The 22,030-nt window shown below is 33.1% G+C and overlaps 1 protein-coding gene and 2 long non-coding RNA genes across 3 annotated transcripts; 2 read left to right on the forward strand and 1 right to left on the reverse strand.

The window, feature by feature from the left end:
• Positions 1–2,182: 2,182 nt before the first annotated feature.
• On the reverse strand, positions 2,183–5,311 carry LOC139892512 (protein-L-isoaspartate O-methyltransferase 1-like). Its single transcript, XM_071875620.1, has 4 exons — positions 5,116–5,311; positions 3,302–3,572; positions 2,964–3,128; positions 2,183–2,589 (listed from the first exon to the last, which is right to left on the reverse strand). Exons 1-4 carry the CDS (start codon positions 5,302–5,304, stop codon positions 2,339–2,341), a joined length of 876 nt encoding a protein of 291 aa, XP_071731721.1. The 5' UTR covers positions 5,305–5,311; the 3' UTR covers positions 2,183–2,338.
• Positions 5,312–9,979: 4,668 nt separating this feature from the next.
• On the forward strand, positions 9,980–11,946 carry LOC139892513 (uncharacterized). The gene is made up of 3 exons (XR_011774105.1): positions 9,980–10,136; positions 10,922–10,989; positions 11,598–11,946. It is a non-coding gene; the product is annotated as an uncharacterized lncRNA (long non-coding RNA).
• Positions 11,947–18,845: 6,899 nt separating this feature from the next.
• Positions 18,846–20,744, forward strand: LOC139892514 (uncharacterized). Its single transcript, XR_011774106.1, has 3 exons — positions 18,846–19,033; positions 19,821–19,888; positions 20,498–20,744. It is a non-coding gene; the product is annotated as an uncharacterized lncRNA (long non-coding RNA).
• The last annotated feature ends 1,286 nt before the right edge of the window (positions 20,745–22,030 follow it).

Consider the following 22,030-nt stretch of genomic DNA (forward strand, 5'->3'; position numbering starts at 1 on the left):
CCAATTCCTTCAAGAGATTCCATTCCTCTCAAAAATATTCTTTGAGCCAAACGGAGCCTTAGTATGACCTGACCAGATATCATCAAGGGGATGGTGCCCAGGCGAAGATGGTGTTAGGCGGTGGAAAAATCTTTTCAACTAGAGTACTAGACTTTTAAGAGCGCTAAAATGCTAGTGGAATGGAGATTTACTGACTTAGCGAGGTTCCCATTTACAAGAACAATGAGGATGCGTTAGTCTGAGGGAACACATAATAAATGAAGGTGAAAATGAAATACCTTAACTCCGTGATCATGGAAACCATTCACACCACCCTCCACTACCAGTGACACCTCCTCGAGTTGCTAAAGAATATGACACTCAAGGAACCTTAGTTTTACTTCAATTTGCGGGTTGATAGTGTACCCCACCTTTCGTATACGATCACTTATGAAGCTAAGACAAACAACGAAGATAAGTCCAGCAACGAAGCTAAGTCCAACAGCGAAGATAAGTCCAACAACGAAGCTAAGTCCAGCAACGAAGCAATCTAGTGCCTCGATAACCGCAGTCAAACTTGAGTCAAAGGAAAGAAACATTATTGCTTTCCAAAAGTATAAAAGACATTTTAGGAAAGTCAATGCTCTCTTTACAGAGCTTTAGGAACTGATTCAACAGAGCATCTTTGACTGCCTTGGGAGCAGCTTTACAGAGCAATTTTACAGAGCAACTTTACAGAGCAATTTTACATAGCATCTTTACAGAGCATTGGGAACACTTCCTTAATGCCTAAGGAATCACCCTCACTATTAATAGTGAGCCATAAGCTATGAAATGGGAGAGACCTTCAGCGATAAAATACACTCTCAACTCACACTCTCAAGTCATACTTGACTAAACACATACACTCACTATGAGTTACCTTCGTACCTTCGTGGCGTAAAGCAAGTCTCAACTTGCTACCTTCGGGGAATCGCCAACAAGAGTGTAAACTCTTTTATATCCAACTCACTAGTATTACACATACTATACTTTCTCTCTCAGTGGCATAAAGCGCCACGCCTTGCTACCTTTCGGGAATCGCCAACGAAGAGAATAACCCCTACACTCACTCTTGTTTTATACCTTCGTAATCAGAGCGACTTAACCTTATCGCTTCGATAAGTCTCGCCGGGAAGTGTAGGCAACTTATGAGTTTGTGCCCGAGAGGTTTGCTGGAGTTTCAGTTGAGCATCTTAAGAATAATTTCAAGTTTGTTTCGTTTGGGGTGTAAGGAGGAAGTGCCCCGTGGGCGCTTTCACAACAGCTACTGTCGGGAACTTGTGGGCAAAATTGTTATCAAATTTTGATTGTAGGGGTAGAGGGTGTAAACAGGGAGGAAACGTGCGGTCTTACATGTCAATTTCTTCTTCTTCTTTTTTACACTGTTAGCTTCTGCAAAACCTATATCTTCGTAGGTTTGTTCAACTGGATCTTACTGTTTAATTATAATTCACCTTCACAATGAATAAATAAACACATATCCTAGCTTCACAAGTACATAGAGAGTCTTGTATTTCCAGAAAAATGCATATCATTTCTATAAGGTGTGTTCCATCAATCAACATCGTCTGCCTAATCAGAGTTCACACAAAGCACAAGCATGTACTCTATATAAACCTACATGCCATGTCAGGTTTGAATCAGAGATCTATACTTCCGCCCAGTGACCCAGAAGTATATTAGTAACACCCAAGAAAAGGAACAACAAATGCAGAGTTCTATACTGCTATTTGCCTTCTAACTGATGAATTTTCAGAGTATTACTATTGTTATTGTTATGATACTTCATATTAAAAATAGTATTCTAGTACCAAGGTTGAAAAAGATACAAGACGCGACAGACCTCAACTTTCAAATATGAAGTAATATATAGGTTGTTTTATAATATTTTGTATAATTATAGTGTATTTATTAATTTATCTTTATAGGTTACAATTATGTAAGTCGGTGTTTTTTCCAGTGAAGTTTTCAATGGGGCTTGAAATTTTATTTTACACTATAACAAGGCTACACAAAAAGTCAATTTTTTGACCGACATTGACCGAATTTCCCGACTTTGACCTGACTTTTAGAGTTGACCGACTAATAAGACGGTTTTAGGCAAAGCGGGACGGGCTAGTCACCAAACCACCGCCATAACCGTCATTTGCAACCATGTATAGTACACTTAACAAACTTAACAACCAAAGCCACACCCGTTTAGTTTTTACATACAATAATAAACGAAAACATTCAACATGTCAGGGAGCTTTTATGTGCAGATAAGTAGCATCAAGGGTAATTAAACGTAAACAGCCTGATCAAACCTCTTGTGCTGTCAGTAGCCACGCAACTGTGCTTCCCTACTTGTAAGTGGTACATATCGAACTGAAGTCTCACTACGCATTGTTACAGAACCATCCTCGTTCTTATCAACAACTTTCAATTCCTGAAACATGTTCCCGACAGGGATCACCAACCTTCCACCTGGCTTCAGTTGATCGATAAGCGGCTGAGGAATTTCTGGTGCTGCTGCCCCAACATGAATAGCATCGTAAGGTGCAAACTCAGGCCACCCTTCTCTGCCATCTATCATCATACATGTAAATTTCATAGTTATAAGCTATTCATAAAGTTTTAACACACTTGAATACACTTCAAATGACTTTAAACACAATTGTCCTGTTTCAATTTAAGTTTAATCATTTAACTTAAACCCAATTAACCAACTAGACATGCACATAACTAACCCTCAAACAAGTTGAGGGTAAACGGGTACAAATTGCAACATCTATCAAATGAGTCTGCTAGGCTCCTGGGTTAGCACATCACATTAAACGTGCAATATTTGGCAGTTGCTGTTGGTTTAACATAGATAAACATCGATTGAAAAGGAAAATTATCAATCAAGCATAACAGTGATAAATTTCAACCTGAAAAAGTCTACAGTTGTCGTGACTCACCACCAACATGTAATGCAAGAGATCCATCTTTGAGTAATTGAGCAGCTGCACTTTTTTCAACATTCTTAACTGACAAGGCAACCAACTCTGGAATATGTTCCACACCAATTGCACGACCCTGCGGTCCAACCATAAGTGCAAAGCATGCAGTCAAGTATCCAGTTCCTACAAAAATTTAATAAGGTGACAATTATATACAAGTCAACCACATTAAATAAAATTGACCAATTCAAGTTGAATAGCCAAATAATTTTCCACTAAGTGACATATCCAAATAAAGCAATTCAAGTCATGATCAAATGTTTACAAGTATGTATGTTGGAAACTTAGAAGAATACCTGAACCAACATCTAAAGCATGCATCCCAGGCTGTAAATTTTTCTCCAGTAACTGAAGGCAAGTAGCATGCATATGAGGTGCAGAAATGGTGGCATTAAAACCTATTTGCATGGGACTGTCTTCATAAGCTGGGGACCCGTCAGGTACAAACAATGCCCTGTCGATAGTCTCCATTACTTCAGCCACCTTTTTTGACTGTATGACTCCATAACGCTGCAAATGCTCCACCATGCCTTTATTCTTATTGATGCTACTACCAGCCCAGTAACGCTGTTTGCATATATCAAATAATATTGGGTTAAAAGATGAACTATTTGGCTATATTACGTGTCAAAGAATTCAGCAAGCAACATTAAAGACTTTGAACATAAAATAACTTTAGCATCTTGATAAACAAATCTTGGAGCATAGCTAGTCACCTACAAATTGATTATAGGCTAAATTGCTAATACCCTTCCGAGAGATATTTTAAATTTCACACGGTATTTTACATAAAAGAAGCTATACATGTTTTACTCAGAAATAACAGTATCATTAGACCATTTTTCAACGATAAACTTCGGTAGTTGCATGATATGGCGGATCTTTGGGAGTACAGTGAGGGGTCCTAGCCGCCCCAAAATATGGATTGTTACCACTGTTAATATATTAGTCACCCAGAAAAATTACACAAGTGACAGTAAAGTTGATGAGTTGCAATGGGTACAGTCAATCACACTTTCAAAGTGACAACCGTAATGTTGATGAGTTGCTTTGGGTACCGTGAATTGCAGCTTCGGAAAGTGGGTTGGTTCAGACCCCATTAGTATATGTATCATTTACAGTTTCTTTTCATTATAGTTTTCCAAAATGATTTTAGACGATATATTAAATATGATAATGAATATCCTTTTTTGCTTTTTTGTTTGTATAGAATATACGTATGTTAAATTGTTAATTATATATAGTATGCATAATCAAACAGGTATATATCAACGTCTTCAATCATTGCACAGAACTAAAAACTAGATAAGTAGAATTAACGCAAATGCTGTCATGCTGAATAATATACAAGCAATTTATCGAATGTTAAGTGTTAACTCGGCTAGTTATTACACGTCGTGGGCCCGTGAAGTTTCATAAGTTAACTTCAGACTTTGATGTAAAATTCAGAAGATGAATACGATTAACCAATAAGTCATGCCCTCTATTCCACCAATTCTAACATGCTAAATCAATATAAACTTTCATTAAACTATACGATATCTTGCAGTTTATCAGCATTCTGCCCATCATGTATTTGACTAACGCCCAAATGGTGTTAAAAGTGACCTCGTTAGGGGCGTTAATGTAGTCAAATTTTGCCACATACACATCAAAACGAATTTGACGCCTGGTAACAAGTCCTCCTACATCGAAACTCAGATACCTTTGTTTCACCAATCACAGTTCAATTGTTACGAATCATTAATTAGTTAGAGTAAGTATAATCTCGTACGATATATAGCTAGTTGGTTCAGTTAAATTTTAACCCTAATTCTTTATTCTAACCTAAATCACACACACTCCACAACTTACCCCGTATGTTTATGTACGTATAGTTAAAACTAAAAGCTACAATTAATAGCACATAACAACTTATCAATTACATATAAGAGCTTAAACATCTAACAGAACACAAAGAAGCATCAATCAGAATCCGATTTCGCGTGACGTGAACGCAATTTTAAGTTATATATAAAACCTAAAATAACATGTATTACAAATCAATCAATTAAATTTGACAAAAATTATATTATAATTAGAATTAATTATTAAGTAAAAATCAGAATACCTCCATCTTACGAAAGAATGAATTCCCCGTGAGAGAAAACGCACTTAAAAGACTGCAAGAGGATGAGGAAGTGACCGTGCACGGCTGCCGGAAGGGATGACGGTGGAGGGAGAATAACTGAAGAGAGCGGTTGTGTAATTGGGGGAAATGACGGAAGGTGTACGCTACTACTGAACTCGACATTTTCATTTTCTATTCTCTATTTTACTTTTTTAATTATTAGTCGAAGCTTCGGGTACATTTTAACTCCACGTGTTAAGCCAGCAGTGATTGGGCTTTTTATTTTGGGCTTAATGCACGATGAAAAAAAAAACTTATAAAGGCCCAATATCAGTATCAAGGATTGTTTTCAAAATCATAGGCCTGAAATTGGTCATTAATGATATGCATACCCGATTAGCTCGTATAGCGCATCAAACAGCATCATCGTATGGGCCACACATATCGCGCGCTAAAGGAAACAGAGGCTAGGTCGCGGGCCTGACGCAACTTTTGTCCTGGCGCTAAATGTACGTGTGCGTGTCAGGCGACGCTGTAGCTGGCGGAACCGCGGAAGTACACCTGGCAGACAAGAATCAGGTCCGACAAAATACTTTTTACTTTTGTCGGGTCAGCTCACACAAAGAGGTACTTTTGGCAGGTCACGACCCTTTAACTCTATTATGTGGTAATAGAAGACAAAATGTTTACCCTATAAATAGAGGACTCAATCCATAGCAAAGGGTTGGACATCCATTTTAACTTCTACACATATACTATTTTTATTATCTGAAACTGTAGCGACTTAAAAAGGGTAAACTTAAAAAGGCCCTATATCAGTAACAAGAATTGTTTTTAAAATCATAGGCACTGATAACTTGGTCGTCCACTTGTTGATATCGTTCGCTGCAAACAGAAATGATCCATAGTACTCCGTAGGTTGTAAATTACCTTAAAAATGAATTCATGCTAGTCATGATAAGCATTGCATCAGATATCGTACCTTTATTCGGTATATGATATTCAATTTTTAGATTGCACTTCATTTATAAATCCTGTACTTTATTATTTCTACTTTTAAGTAATACAGTATAATTTAATTTTACTTTATATCCATCTATTTTAAATTAGACAGTATCATTTAATAATTTAATAAAATTATATATATATATATATATATATATATATATATATATATATATATATATATATATATATATATATTAGACCGGTAGCAACGGGGCCACCGTTGGGGCTGCTTCGGGCCGCCCGCGGTTTGGTCCGCCGGGCCGTGATGCATTATGCTTGACAACGATGGTTTGGACGACGGGCCCGAATGAATTAACTGAAATATAATATGGAAATTAAAAATATAGCCGTTGACCGTGTAACGGCTTTTTTTTTTCTTTTTTAATTAATACTAATTTATTTCCTATATATACACTCTCTCATTCAACACTACAAACACCATTCACATTTTACACTATCTCAAACACTCCATCACTTTAATCTCAAACACTTCATATCAAAATGTCTTCTAAAAAAATCTCAAACAAAAGCAAAAATAAACAACCGAACAAACTTCAAACAACGTCGGTGTTGATATGTGGAATTCGTTACTTCAAGATAGCGCTCAACACAATATTGTAATTCCGAGACCTCCATCATCTTCTATCCCCCAACAATCTTTCAACCGCCCACAAGGCGGTTTCACACCTCCACAACAAAATTTCGGTTTCTGATACGGAAACCCACAAGGCGGGTCCTCGGGTTACGGACCGCCTCAAGGCGGTTTTGCGGGTTACGGACCGCCTCAAGGCGGTTTTGCGAAAGGAAGCACAAACGTGTACGAAATTTGATGGTTCGCGGGTTACGAAAGGAAGCACAAACGCGTACAAAATTTGATATTTTAAGGCTTTTATCTCAAACCGGTTTCGACCGAAATTCCTCCAGAACAATATAATTTGGTCATGAAATATCGTGACAAGCTCACCAAGAAATACGCCAAGGAGTATAAGTCCGACGACGATGACGAATAAATTATTTCGTTTAAATTTCTAGCTTTTAATTATGTATTGTTTTTTTATTATTATTTGTACTTTTTTAATGTAATGTGTGTTTTTTAGTTTAATGAATGTTTTTATTTTATTAAAATTTTTATTTCGGTGCAATTAAAAAAAATTAATATTATAAATATAATTATAAAAATAATAATCATAAATAATAATAATGATAATAATAATAATAATAATAATAATAATAATAATAATAATAAATAAACATATAAAATATTAAAGTGGGTCAATGTGGTTGGTCTGATGGTTGTTAGACCATTTGTATCGGTGGTGGGAGACGCCGTCACTTCCGACGTGGAGGAGAAGAAACGCCGCAGAGGCACCGTAAAAAGCCGGCACTTGGTGCCGTCACTTTGGCATTTGGGGAGAAGAAACTGGAAGGGTAACGGGTGTTGGTGACACGTGGCGAGTTCTGGTTCGTCTGTTTTTATTAGCCGTTGCATATAAAAAAAAATTCAGTAATTTTTTTTCTATATATATATGTACATTTACATGAATTTTTAACACACAAACTTTATCAATCCTACTACCATTCTTTTATTTTAATCAAATAACATACAAACAACAATTTTATTTTTTATTTTCAAAATGGAAGATACTTACAAGATGCTCGAGTTTCTTGATGATGATTCTGATGATGAAAAAATTGTTAGTTTTATTAATAGTTTAACGGAAAAAGAAGTCGATGGAGAAGCAAGCAGTTCGCGATTCCCTCGAAGCCGGGTTTATATTGCTAGGGATCGTGAAGATGCTGCTATAAGGTTATATAATGATTATTTTTCGGAGACACCAATGTATCCCGAAAATAAATTTAAGAGATGTTATCGAATGAGTCGTCAATTATTTCTCCGAATTGTGGAAGGTATATCTAATTTTAATAGTACCAATGTTCCTGAATATTTTTTGTTTTTTCGGGAACGTCCCGATGCAACAGGTCGTCAAAGTTTGACGATTCTTCAAAAGTGTACAGCGGCCATACGTCAAATGGCGTATGGAACTATTTGTTGAAGAATATATAAAAATAGGTGAGAAAACGGCCGCTTTATGTTTAGATTATTTCTGCAAATGCGTATTTCATTTGTTTGCTAGAGAATATTTGCGAAAACCCACTGCCCAAGATATCGCTAGACTTTATAATTTTCACGAACAAAAACATGATTTACCGGGTATGCTTGGTAGTATAGATTGTATGCATTGGGTGTAACGACCCGGCTTTTTCGACTTGCTTTTGTGCTTTGTGTGACGACCCGAAAAATTTCGACTTATTTTTAAGTCAATTCTCTATATGATTGAATGCTTCAGACACGATAAACAAACTTGTTATTATGAGTCAAAATTTTGAAAGGTTTTATTAAGTCATTTTATGTGACTAATTATATTATGAATAAATTAAATAATATTTCAATATTATTTGTTAAATGAAATATTTGTTAATACGTTTCTATTTGTGATTATGTGTTTTGTTTTAGTTTAGTTAACTGAGTGGATATTAAGAAGATACTAATTGATATTAATAATATTAATTGACACCATGGAATGATTATTTTGACTTAATTGACACCATGGAACGATTATTTTGAATTAAATGCAATCTCTATTGTTTAGTAAATTAAACGATTACAATCCCAATTTTTACGGCCAAGTTCGATAACCTTTTCATTCATTCTCAACCTCATATTTATAAACAGATTTGTACGTAGCTCTTTTCCCTAAATAATCCTATATTGTTCTATATAAATGAAATTACATACTAGGTTAAATAATTATATAATAATTTTAATATATAATTATATAAACACATATATAATATTAAATTTTAACAAGATACTTTGACGTAATAGGAAGAGGTCATGAAACCCACATGTCTAACGCCTTTTTCGTAGAATTAAAGTATTATCGCTATTGTTAATAATTAACATTATATTATATGTAGTCTCAAATGGCAACTCAAATGGCTAATATCATAATTACATCAGTTTTAATACTCACTTTCCATAACTAAATTTACAAGAATCACACTTTTCCTATTGAATATATATTACTATAACTATAAATAATGTAGTTTGTTAGTTAAAAAAAATAATAATTATTTACATAAACTAACTATATGAAAATCGTATATAAGTAACATCAAAGAAATGAGAAACACATTCATAATATTAATATTATTAATTGTATTGATGATAAATTATTGATATTGATAATTTGATAAATAATAAACACAACCGTAAAAATGTGTAGTTAGTAATTGGGAGAGGTCAAATGAATGTTTTCAAGTATGTACACGATGCTTCAGTTTCATTTAAGGGTATGTTTAGCAAAACTAGATGGTAGTTGTAGCTGAAAGCTAGAGCTTTTTAGATTTATTTAAATGTTTGACCAAGTAGCTGGAGCTGCTAAAAAATGAGTAAAATTACATAAGTGAACAAAAAAAAAAAAATTAATAATGTTATTGTTACGTGGTATTAGTAAATAAATATAAATAAACAATATATTTCATTTTGCAAAAAGGTCCAATAATTGATGAAAGAAAAAATGTGCCAACGTAGTAAAGGTAGTAATTTGGTGTTAATTTAATCATGCCATGTGTTGATACATGTTGTTACATGGGTGGATACAGTAATTAGAAAATCATATCCCAATTTAATATTGGTAAGTTGATTTATTCTCGAGAAAAAAAAAAGTACGCCAACCTTTGTTGAAAATCATATCCCACTTTTTAAAGCCTAATTAAAGTTTCATACTTTTGATTCTATTTAACTCAAGTTACAAATCGTTTGTACGAAACTCATATACACCAAATTCTCCAAACAAATCAATTACCTCAAATAAACCTATGCAAATATGCAATCACTAAGAAAGTATTTGAAAAAAAAAAGAAACTCATGAAAGAATACAATAAAAACAGAGCTTTTTCGATCAGTTTCGTCTACGTTGCTAACTCGGTTCATCGGTTCAATTTTGATGGTATATTGCAACTACTCTCATTTTTTTTATTAGTCTATATAAATCATGTTGTATTAATTTCTCTAGCCAAAACGAACCGAAACCACTTGATTATGTCTTTGGTTTCGGTTACGATATTGAAAAGTGATTGGTATTAACATGTCATTTAACTGACCTAAGAAATCAGTGTGATAATCTAACTAGTTATTTGCATATAATTTTTTTTTTAAAGAATCGGAAATAAAAAAAAATACAACTCCGTTTTATTTTTATTCTTCTCTGTGCGTCCAAATTCAAAAGGGATGAATGAGTTGTATAATTTTACAAAAATAGTCCCTGAGGTATGTATAACTTTACAAATTCGAATTTTAGTTTAAAATTATTTAGTTAGTACCTAGACTATAAATAATTTTAAAAATTATTAATAAAGAATGATATATTTATAAGTACACTCTTCAAACTATATATACTTTCGAAAATCAAACTATACACTTGTAGTAATATATATTTGTTATAGATAAATTGTAGTAATCAAATTTTTTTTGGTACAACATGAGTGTTATAACATTTTAGCATCATGAAAACTCTAATTTTTTTATGGTCTAATTATTAGTTATTACTTTTATTAAATTAAATATTGTGATCATTCATTACTTAAATATTAGTTAATTAAGTTGAAACAATAAATATATTAAAAGATCGTATGGAACTTGATAACTATAGGGGAAAAAAAGTAAACTACAACAAAGCACTTTTTCTTTATTATTGGTAATTGTATGAACCCTGATCGACCATTTACACACTAGGTTGGAGTTTAGATCATTCTTGATCTTTATAATGCGTGTACGGATTACTTTGTTCAAGTGCACTCAAGGTGAGTTTCATATACTCCCTTTTACTCATTACATTTTTGGGCTGAGAATACATGCAACTGCTTTATTAACTGTTTTACCATATTTATATGCGTGAGTTTCATTAATCCCTTTTTAAATGCATTTGCAATATATATTTTTGGGACTGAGAATACATGCGCTGCTTTTATAAATGCTTTACGAAATAGACACAAGTAATCGAAACTACATTCTATGGTTGGATTATCTAATCGAATATGCCCTTTTTATTAAGTCTGGTAATCTAAGAATTAGGGAACAGACACCCTAATTAACGCGAATCCTAAAGATAGATCTATCGGGCCCAACAAGCTCCATCCAAAGTACCGGATGCTTTAGTACTTCGAAATTTATATCATGTCCGAAGGAGGATCCCGGAATGATGGGGATATTCTTATATGCATATTGTTAATGTCGATTACCAGGTGTTCAATCCATAGGAATGATTTTTGCCTCTATGCATGGGACGTATGTTTATGAGAAATGGAAATATGAAATCTTGTGGTCTATTAAAATTATGAAATGATTATTGATGTTAACTAATGAACTCACCAACCTTTTGGTTGACACTTTAAAGCATGTTTATTCTCAGGTACGAAAGAAATCTTCCGCTGTGCATTTGCTCATCTTAGAGATATTACTTGGAGTCATTCATGACATATTTCAAAAGATGTTGCATTCGAGTCGTTGAGTTCATCAAGTTTATTATTAAGTCAATTATAGTAAGATATATTATGAAATGGTATGCATGTTGTCAACTTTCGATGTAATGAAAGATTGTCTTTTCAAAAACGAATGCAATGTTTGTAAAATGCATCATATAGAGGTCAAGTACCTCGAGATGTAATCAACTGTTGTGAATCGTTTATAATCGATATGGACTTCGTCCGGATGGATTAGGACGGGTCTCTACAGTTGGTATCAGAGCGGTGGTCTTAGCGAACCGGATCTTGCATTAGTGTGTCTAACTGATAGTCGTTAGGATGCATTAGTGAGTCTGGACTTCGACCGTGTCTGCATGTCAAAAGTTTTGCTTATCATTTCGTGTCGAAAATTACTTGTTTATCATCCTTAAAGTCTAGACATGTCTTACTGCCGCTATTGCATAGACAGTGTATAGATAAATTCATATCTTAGCATATCTATTATTGTTACCTTTGCCTGACAGCTTCCGTAGATTCCTCCGTAACTTATGGGATTTTAGTATTATATACGCATATGAAAAATTATGTATTGCAGGGTACTAATCTATATCCTATAATCTATTTCTTATCGAAAATCCTTCATCTGATCGTACGGGATGAATCCCTCAACCAGTTCGAGTCCCTCAGATTTCGATAGCTATTCCAATAGTTATTCCGACAGCTATTCCGATATGGATTTCCACTCGAGCTCCGAAACCAGTGTAACGAGAATGAGTCAACCAATTAGCCATAATTTATTCTAGATGAATTAGAGATGAGTTCGTAGTCGACTTAATCCATGGAGACGCGAAGAAGGCGATCCTTTCCATCAACCAAATTCACCTCTTGGTGAAGAATCTGAAGCACTTACAGGCGAACCTGTCCGAAACACCATTTTCACACTCATTTCCAGGATACAACGCAATGATAGTATGATATTAAAAATTCTAAAACTTTATTCATTCACTCGTTCCTACCGACAATCATTCCGGAGTAATAAGTCAACGAGCTTCGCGCCCGAGTTGTAGCCTTGGAAAATATGGTGCAAAACGTACCAGCTTCAGCAACATCACCGGCACCAATAGTACCATCAATAACAGCATCACTACCATCAACAATCCATGCCTCAACATCTCATTCTGTACCTCGAGTATAATCATCGTTCTATGTATCGTTCCACATTGATTATCTTCGTTCTTCATGACGATTAAGTAATCTCTAAATGTTTTAGAGATTATGTATTCTAGTTCTAACGGTAAACCAAATGAGTTTAATATCATATTAACTCAATGAATCCATGATTACATCTGAAGAAAATATATATGTATATATGTTTTCATAAAGATTGTAATTAAAAATTCTTTCGTACAAAGTGTTAATTGTGAAAATATGTTAACGGGTAGGTAATACCCGAGGGATATATAAGATTCCACATTAATAAGTTACATTGTACATTCTTCGAATCTGATTCAACAGTCATTTACTATCCTACTTACATCCACTGGTATATGTATCCGTTCACTGTCTAATAACCATTTTCATTCAATTTCATATTTGGATTTTGACCTATCAGAATCCAACAAGTGGCATAATGAAGAAAACATTTGACAAAATAAAATTTGTTAGAAACAGACAAATTAACTATGAGAAATTTTGTTAAGAATTCACGCTAACTGTTCCTAGCTAATTGTTCCCAGCTAACTGATTACATTTTATTTATCGCAATTAAATTATCGCAATTTTATTTATTGTCATTTAATTTCTGTTATTTACTTTACGCATTTTATTTATCGTCATTTAATTTCTGTTATTTATTTTTACGCACTTTAAATATCGGGACACGTATACAAGGTTTTGACATATCATATCGACGCATCTATATATATTATTTGGAATCACCATAGACACTCTATATGCAGTAATGATCGAGTTCTCTATACAGGGTTGAGGTTGATTCTATAATAATATATATACTTTGAGTTGTGATCGAGTCTGAGACATGTACACGGGTCACGATACGTATTAATTAATTCGAATATTATATATTAAGCTATATATGAAATATTGGACTGTCAACTGTGGACTATCAACTGTGGACTGCCGACATTGGATAATTAAAATTGAATTAAAATATTGATTATAACATATGAAACTAAACAATTCTTCAAGTTTGCCACTTGATTTCATCTTAAACCTCATTGTATCTTGACAATTACAATCTGCATTCAAACCTTTCATGATTTTTGAAAACAACTCAATCAAGAGGATGAACCAACCACACTTCATCTACAGAAAGAAAGATTGATGCGTATAGTTATGCACCTGAAAAAAAAAAACTCTCGGAAACTGAGTAAACGATTAACACATATTTGTGCTAGCTCCTTTGGCGTTGTTATTACCGAAAATAACTTTGCAATCCCTTTCCAAAGTAGCCAATTTTGTCACAGCTTCAGCAAATCAATTTCAACTTTTCATTCGAATAAACTCTATTATAACCTTGTTATATAAGATACCTTTCGTCATCGTTACTGGAAAACTAGCTATATTCCACCACATTAATATAAACTTATCAGCAACTTCATTACTAATCAACTTAAGTTCTCCGAAGAATCATTATATTTGCTCGTTAAAACCCTATCATGTACTTATCCGCATCTTGTAACGAGAACTGCCATAACAATTACCGGGAATCAACAATCAGTACTTTGAAAACTCACAGCATATCTACATCAACAGTTATATGTATGACATTTATCTCTTAGAATTATGATCTCTCATTCTGAAATTCTGAAAAGCACTCAGTCACAAATCAATACTCTGAATATTGAAAAAGCTGAATGAAGCAGCAGAAACCATAGACAACCGTAAACGACCTTAATCATCGAAAGTTTGATGATAAACAATAGTATGTTGGAAAAACTCGAAAAAGTTGGAACTGAAAAACGGATTGAGCTAACCACGAAGGAGGCCAAGGACAAATACAAGGATCATACCATATATTCAAAGAATCCAGGTAATTCTGGATCTGATGAAACTTTCAACGAATATCCTGCTCCGTACTCATGTTAAAATCTTGAAGAAAATCTTCTTCATCAGCCATCGAACTTAGAAATTCCAAAATATCATCATAAATATCTTCGATATTTCTGAGGATATTTTCATAAATATTCTCGTCCGAAATTATATACCTCTTCGTGCATCTTGTGTATCATTATATTGGAAACATTCAATAGAAAATTTAGTACCGAAAAGCAGATTATGCGAAACTATGAAGAAAGCCGTGGACAAATCACAAAGAATAAGTTTGACTTCAAAGAATCCAAATGATTCAATGTCTGCTAAAGTCTTTAGTGAATATCTTGCTCCTTACTCTAAACCCTTGCAGACAATAGTTTCTATCATCCTCTGATCTTAGATATTCTGAGATACTATCGTATCTTTCATTATAAAAATCCTCCATATTTCTGGAGATATTTTTATAACTATTCTTATCTGAAATCATTAATCTCTTCGTGTTATCAGTATTACATCATATAGAAACTGTTTTAGTTTCTATATTCTGCGAACCTTCGAATTTAAAATATGAATGTTTTTGAAGTAGTGTTGGAAATTGATGCATGAATTAGTATAATATAATGACACTTGATCAACGTGATTATATTACAGTAAGTCATGCGGAAGTTTTAATGGAACGCGACGATGATAAAGCTTGATCAACCTTACTGTCACCACAAACCATGTTATCCGTGTCTTTTGTATTCCTTGTTACCATTTGAAAACACAAGATCACATTTTATTATTAATTGTGATCCCAGTAGTTTGCTAGTATATAACCGTGCTATTACATTATTCCCATTCGGAACATTAGTTATGTTCATTCGAAATTTCCAAAAAAAAAAAAAAAAAAAAAAAACTTATAGACTCGAGACATGTATACTCACTTTACTTACATCGGGAGATGAAAAACAAAAGCATGAATCTTCGAAATATAGGCAAGAATATAAAAGACAGCAAATGTGGAAAATCATAAACCATTTATATCAATGAATATTGAAATACAAAGGCAAGGAAGGATGATGAAAACCACCACCGCAAGAGCATCGTAGAAGTAAAAAAGATTCTTCTGGTGGTAGATTAAAAAGAAGAATGACTAGATACACAATCAGAATACTAGCAAAAATCAAGAGTGGATTGAACATCTTTGTATAGTATTTAAAAGTAGAGATCTGAAAGCAAAGAGAATGGAGTTGAGAAAATAAAGAAATGGAAATGATTAATTTATAGCGAAACTTTCAGTTATCGCAACACGTCAACCGATGAAGATGACTGATAGTACGTATTTCTCTACTAGAGAGTAGGTACATACATACTAGTGCAAGGTAGAATGAACCATGTGAGGAGTAGTTTGCCGATTGACGTTTACTCTCGGGACGAATCCCTGCAGACGCGGATCATGGTCTAAAACCATGGCGTGGCTTAAGTCAATCTTAAAGTAGGGCTTACATATGTTCTGCCTGTATACTTGGTGCTGGGCGGATGAAGTGATACCTTGAAGCTGGGTGGAAGAAGTCATGCCTTGGAGCTGGGCGGAGGAAGTCATGCCTTGGAGCTGGGAGGAAGAAGTCATGCCTTGAAGCTGGGAGGAAGAAGTCATACCTTGGAGCTGGGCGGAGGAAGTCATGCCTTGGTGCTGGGCGGAGGACAGATGAAGTCTAGAGAGAGAAAGTGTGTATGAGAGAGAAAGTCTAGAGAAAAAGTAGTATGCCGCCCAGAAATTGGGACCCGAAGTCATGGAGAGTGGAGAGTGTAGAGTGGAGAGTGGAGAGAAAGTGTGTGAGAGAGAAAGTGAAATGGCTGCTCATCTTTTCTTGTCCTAAATGAGGTGGGGAGCTCTTCTATTTATAGGCAAAGTTTGGGCTAGTGGGAAACTTCTTGGGCTTAATTAATGGGAAAGCCCAATAACTTATATGTCTTCACTAATTTGGGCATAACTTTCTCATACGAACTCCGATTGAGGTGATTCAAAAGTCAAAATGTCCGTAACTCAGAGTTCCACATCTTTTATTTTATGCATGTAGACCGTAAGGTACACCATTAATGACCATATCAAAATGAGAAGGATTCTAATTTCCTTAAAAATCAAATCCTTCAGATCTAAAGAAATTTTCAAATCCCTAAAATTTAGGAAATCAGCTGTGGAAAAGTCAAGGCAGACATTTATTATTAATACCAACAGCTTCTCCTGTACATTTTGCGTAATCTATATAATTTTATTCACATTTCTCAATAGTGAGTAACTTTACACTCAAATCTGACGTCACCTCTCTTAACTGAATCGTTTCATTTATTTTCTCAATAGTGAGAAACTATATACTCACCTGACTAGTATTTATCATGAAACCGAACTCGACCTGAGAAGGGCATTCATAAAACTCTCCGCGTATCAATCCCGGAGAAATCTTTAATCTTATCATTCTTCTTCGATGAAATATTCTTAGACGACTAAAATCTTTCTATTAAGAATCTGAGTTCACATCTGATACTAAAATATTCTTGTTTTCAAATTCGAATGCCATTAGCCAAATTTCGGGACGAAATTTCTTTTAACGGGAGGGTACTGTGACGACCCGAAAAATTTCGACTTATTTTTAAGTCAATTCTCTATATGATTGAATGCTTCCGACACGATAAACAAACTTGTTATTATGAGTCAAAATTTTGAAAGGTTTTATTAAGTCATTTTATGTGACTAATTATATTATGAATAAATTAAATAATATTTCAATATTATTTGTTAAATGAAATATTTGTTAATACGTTTCTATTTGTGATTATGTGTTTTGTTTTAGTTTAGTTAACTGAGTGGATATTAAGAAGATACTAATTGATATTAATAATATTAATTGACACCATGGAATGATTATTTTGACTTAATTGACACCATGGAACGATTATTTTGAATTAAATGCAATCTCTATTGTTTAGTAAATTAAACGATTACAATCCCAATTTTTACGGCCAAGTTCGATAACCTTTTCATTCATTCTCAACCTCATATTTATAAACAGATTTGTACGTAGCTCTTTTCCCTAAATAATCCTATATTGTTCTATATAAATGAAATTACATACTAGGTTAAATAATTATATAATAATTTTAATATATAATTATATAAACACATATATAATATTAAATTTTAACAAGATACTTTGACGTAATAGGAAGAGGTCATGAAACCCACATGTCTAACGCCTTTTTCGTAGAATTAAAGTATTATCGCTATTGTTAATAATTAACATTATATTATATGTAGTCTCAAATGGCAACTCAAATGGCTAATATCATAATTACATCAGTTTTAATACTCACTTTCCATAACTAAATTTACAAGAATCACACTTTTCCTATTGAATATATATTACTATAACTATAAATAATGTAGTTTGTTAGTTAAAAATAATAATAATTATTTACATAAACTAACTATATGAAAATCGTATATAAGTAACATCATAGAAATGAGAAACACATTCATAATATTAATATTATTAATTGTATTGATGATAAATTATTGATATTGATAATTTGATAAATAATAAACACAACCGTAAAAATGTGTAGTTAGTAATTGGGAGAGGTCAAATGAATGTTTTCAAGTATGTACACGATGCTTCAGTTTCATTTAAGGGTATGTTTAGCAAAACTAGATGGTAGTTGTAGCTGAAAGCTAGAGCTTTTTAGATTTATTTAAATGTTTGACCAAGTAGCTGGAGCTGCTAAAAAATGAGTAAAATTACATAAGTGAACACAAAAAAAAAATTAATAATGTTATTGTTACGTGGTATTAGTAAATAAATATAAATAAACAATATATTTCATTTTGCAAAAAGGTCCAATAATTGATGAAAGAAAAAATGTGCCCACGTAGTAAAGGTAGTAATTTGGTGTTAATTTAATCATGCCATGTGTTGATACATGTTGTTACATGGGTGGATACAGTAATTAGAAAATCATATCCCAATTTAATATTGGTAAGTTGATTTATTCTCGAGAAAAAAAAAAGTACGCCAACCTTTGTTGAAAATCATATCCCACTTTTTAAAGCCTAATTAAAGTTTCATACTTTTGATTCTATTTAACTCAAGTTACAAATCGTTTGTACGAAACTCATATACACCAAATTCTCCAAACAAATCAGTTACCTCAAATAAACCTATGCAAATATGCAATCACTAAGAAAGTATTTGAAAAAAAAAGAAACTCATGAAAGAATACAATAAAAACAGAGCTTTTTCGATCAGTTTCGTCTACGTTGCTAACTCGGTTCATCGGTTCAATTTTGATGGTATATTGCAACTACTCTCATTTTTTTTATTAGTCTATATAAATCATGTTGTATTAATTTCTCTAGCCAAAACGAACCGAAACCACTTGATTATGTCTTTGGTTTCGGTTACGATATTGAAAAGTGATTGGTATTAACATGTCATTTAACTGACCTAAGAAATCAGTGTGATAATCTAACTAGTTATTTGCATATAAATTTTTTTTTAAAGAATCGGAAATAAAAAAAAAAATACAACTCCGTTTTATTTTTATTCTTCTCTGTGCGTCCAAATTCAAAAAGGATGAATGAGTTATATAATTTTACAAAAATAGTCCCTGAGGTATGTATAACTTTACAAATTCGAATTTTAGTTTAAAATTATTTAGTTAGTACCTAGACTATAAATAATTTTAAAAATTATTAATAAAGAATGATATATTTATAAGTACACTCTTCAAACTATATATACTTTCGAAAATCAAACTATACACTTGTAGTAATATATATTTGTTATAGATAAATTGTAGTAATCAAATTTTTTTTGGTACAACATGAGTGTTATAACATTTTAGCATCATGAAAACTCTAATTTTTTTATGGTCTAATTATTAGTTATTACTTTTATTAAATTAAATATTGTGATCATTCATTACTTAAATATTAGTTAATTAAGTTGAAACAATAAATATATTAAAAGATCGTATGGAACTTGATAACTATAGGGAAAAAAAAGTAAACTACAACAAAGCACTTTTTCTTTATTATCGGTAATTGTATGAACCCTGATCGACCATTTACACACTAGGTTGGAGTTTTGATCATTCTTGATCTTTATAATGCGTGTACGGATTACTTTGTTCAAGTGCACTCAAGGTGAGTTTCATATACTCCCTTTTACTCATTACATTTTTGGGCTGAGAATACATGCAACTGCTTTATTAACTGTTTTACCATATTTATATGCGTGAGTTTCATTAATCCCTTTTTAAATGCATTTGCAATATATATTTTTGGGACTGAGAATACATGCGCTGCTTTTATAAATGCTTTACGAAATAGACACAAGTAATCGAAACTACATTCTATGGTTGGATTATCTAATCGAATATGCCCTTTTTATTAAGTCTGGTAATCTAAGAATTAGGGAACAGACACCCTAATTAACGCGAATCCTAAAGATAGATCTATCGGGCCCAACAAGCTCCATCCAAAGTACCGGATGCTTTAGTACTTCGAAATTTATATCATGTCCGAAGGAGGATCCCGGAATGATGGGAATATTCTTATATGCATATTGTTAATGTCGATTACCAGGTGTTCAATCCATAGGAATGATTTTTGCCTCTATGCATGGGACGTATGTTTATGAGAAATGGAAATATGAAATCTTGTGGTCTATTAAAATTATGAAATTATTATTGATGTTAAACTAATGAACTCACCAACCTTTTGGTTGACACTTTAAAGCATGTTTATTCTCAGGTACGAAAGAAATCTTCCGCTGTGCATTTGCTCATCTTAGAGATATTACTTGGAGTCATTCATGACATATTTCAAAAGATGTTGCATTCGAGTCGTTGAGTTCATCAAGTTTATTATTAAGTCAATTATAGTAAGATATATTATGAAATGGTATGCATGTTGTCAACTTTCGATGTAATGAAAGATTGTCTTTTCAAAAACGAATGCAATGTTTGTAAAATGCATCATATAGAGGTCAAGTACCTCGAGATGTAATCAACTGTTGTGAATCGTTTATAATCGATATGGACTTCGTCCGGATGGATTAGGACGGGTCTCTACACTTTGTGCTTTCACGAAACTGCGTATTTGTGCGTACTGAGCTTGCTTATACTCTAGGATCTTTAATCATGATTAATTACTTTCGTTAATATCGTACTACGTGCTATTAAGTGTGTAATCACTTAACTTGATCCCCGAATGCTTTTATGACCGTTGGTGTCACTTATCGTTTTAAACGAGATACGTACTTGGTACACGTTAAACTTTTGTAGTAATTGGAATATTATGACTGCGTAAACTTGATTGTTATTTATTATAACAATTACTTGGCTTAAGGGCTTATTTAATTAAGCTTAGTGTTTACTAATGCTTACTAGTTACCTTAATGGACTTGTCACCGTATTTGACTTTCCATGTCCCGACTTGTCTTTGTGACACACGCTTTTCACGAATAATATTTAGAATATTATTTACGTTCATGATTAATTTTTATTAATCATTTTTAATTAACTAATGTAAGTAGTTAGTTATTTGGGCTTTATTTATTTAATTGTTACATACTTGGACTTGGGCCTTTATCAATGGACATGAACTTGGAAGCCCACCCTACTTTCTTAATGGACTAGTTAGCCCATCATTAAGCTAGTGAATTATTAAGGCTTAAACTAGATTAATTAGTTAATAAGGAGACAAATACTACAAGCATGTTTGCACCTCTTTCCCATGCATTTAACTTTAATCTATTATAAGCTTACACCATCTCCCCATGCATGAAAGTTGGCTTTTGACCTTGCCCCTTTTGGCACTCCTTTGGCTGTTGGTTTTGTAGCTAGGAGGAATGAGTTTCATTTCTTTTCTTTTTTATACTTGTAAACTAGTTTTCTACTTCATTTTTCACACATACTTACACCACTCTATTTTTCTCTCATCTTTTCTCTCAAACTTGTAAGTAACAAAACTTTATTTTCTTTCTTTTTCTTGTTCCAAAACCGAATTATTCATCATCATCATTTACCAGTTTGTAGTTTGTTGTTGTTTGTTGTTAAAGACCAAACTTGTTAGTTTGTATCTTCATGAATCTTGTTCTTCCATCTTTGTTTGATGAAGAACCAAGAACAAGGATCTAAGTTTCTATAACTTATGGTTCTACACTTAAATGTTTAAAGATCTAAAACTCATAAGCCTTGAGAGCTTACTTGTGTTCATGTTTTGTAGACTTAAATTCTTAAGATCCAAGCTTGACTTGTATCTTCTTAAGTATGAAACAAACAT

The sequence above is a fragment of the Rutidosis leptorrhynchoides genome, chromosome 2 (assembly GCF_046630445.1).
Source record: "Rutidosis leptorrhynchoides isolate AG116_Rl617_1_P2 chromosome 2, CSIRO_AGI_Rlap_v1, whole genome shotgun sequence".
NCBI classification, from domain to species: Eukaryota; Viridiplantae; Streptophyta; class Magnoliopsida; order Asterales; family Asteraceae; genus Rutidosis; species Rutidosis leptorrhynchoides.

Bases quoted from the DNA above. Each gene is read 5' to 3' on its own strand.
- LOC139892512 (XM_071875620.1), bottom strand. From the start codon at position 5,304: ATGAAAATGTCGAGTTCAGTAGTAGCGTACACCTTCCGTCATTTCCCC. The intron at 3,573-5,115 runs GTATTCTGATTT...ATATGCAAACAG, and splicing joins CATTCTTTCGTAAGATGGAG to CGTTACTGGGCTGGTAGTAG. The intron at 2,590-2,963 runs GTGAGTCACGAC...GTATGATGATAG, and splicing joins TCTTGCATTACATGTTGGTG to ATGGCAGAGAAGGGTGGCCT.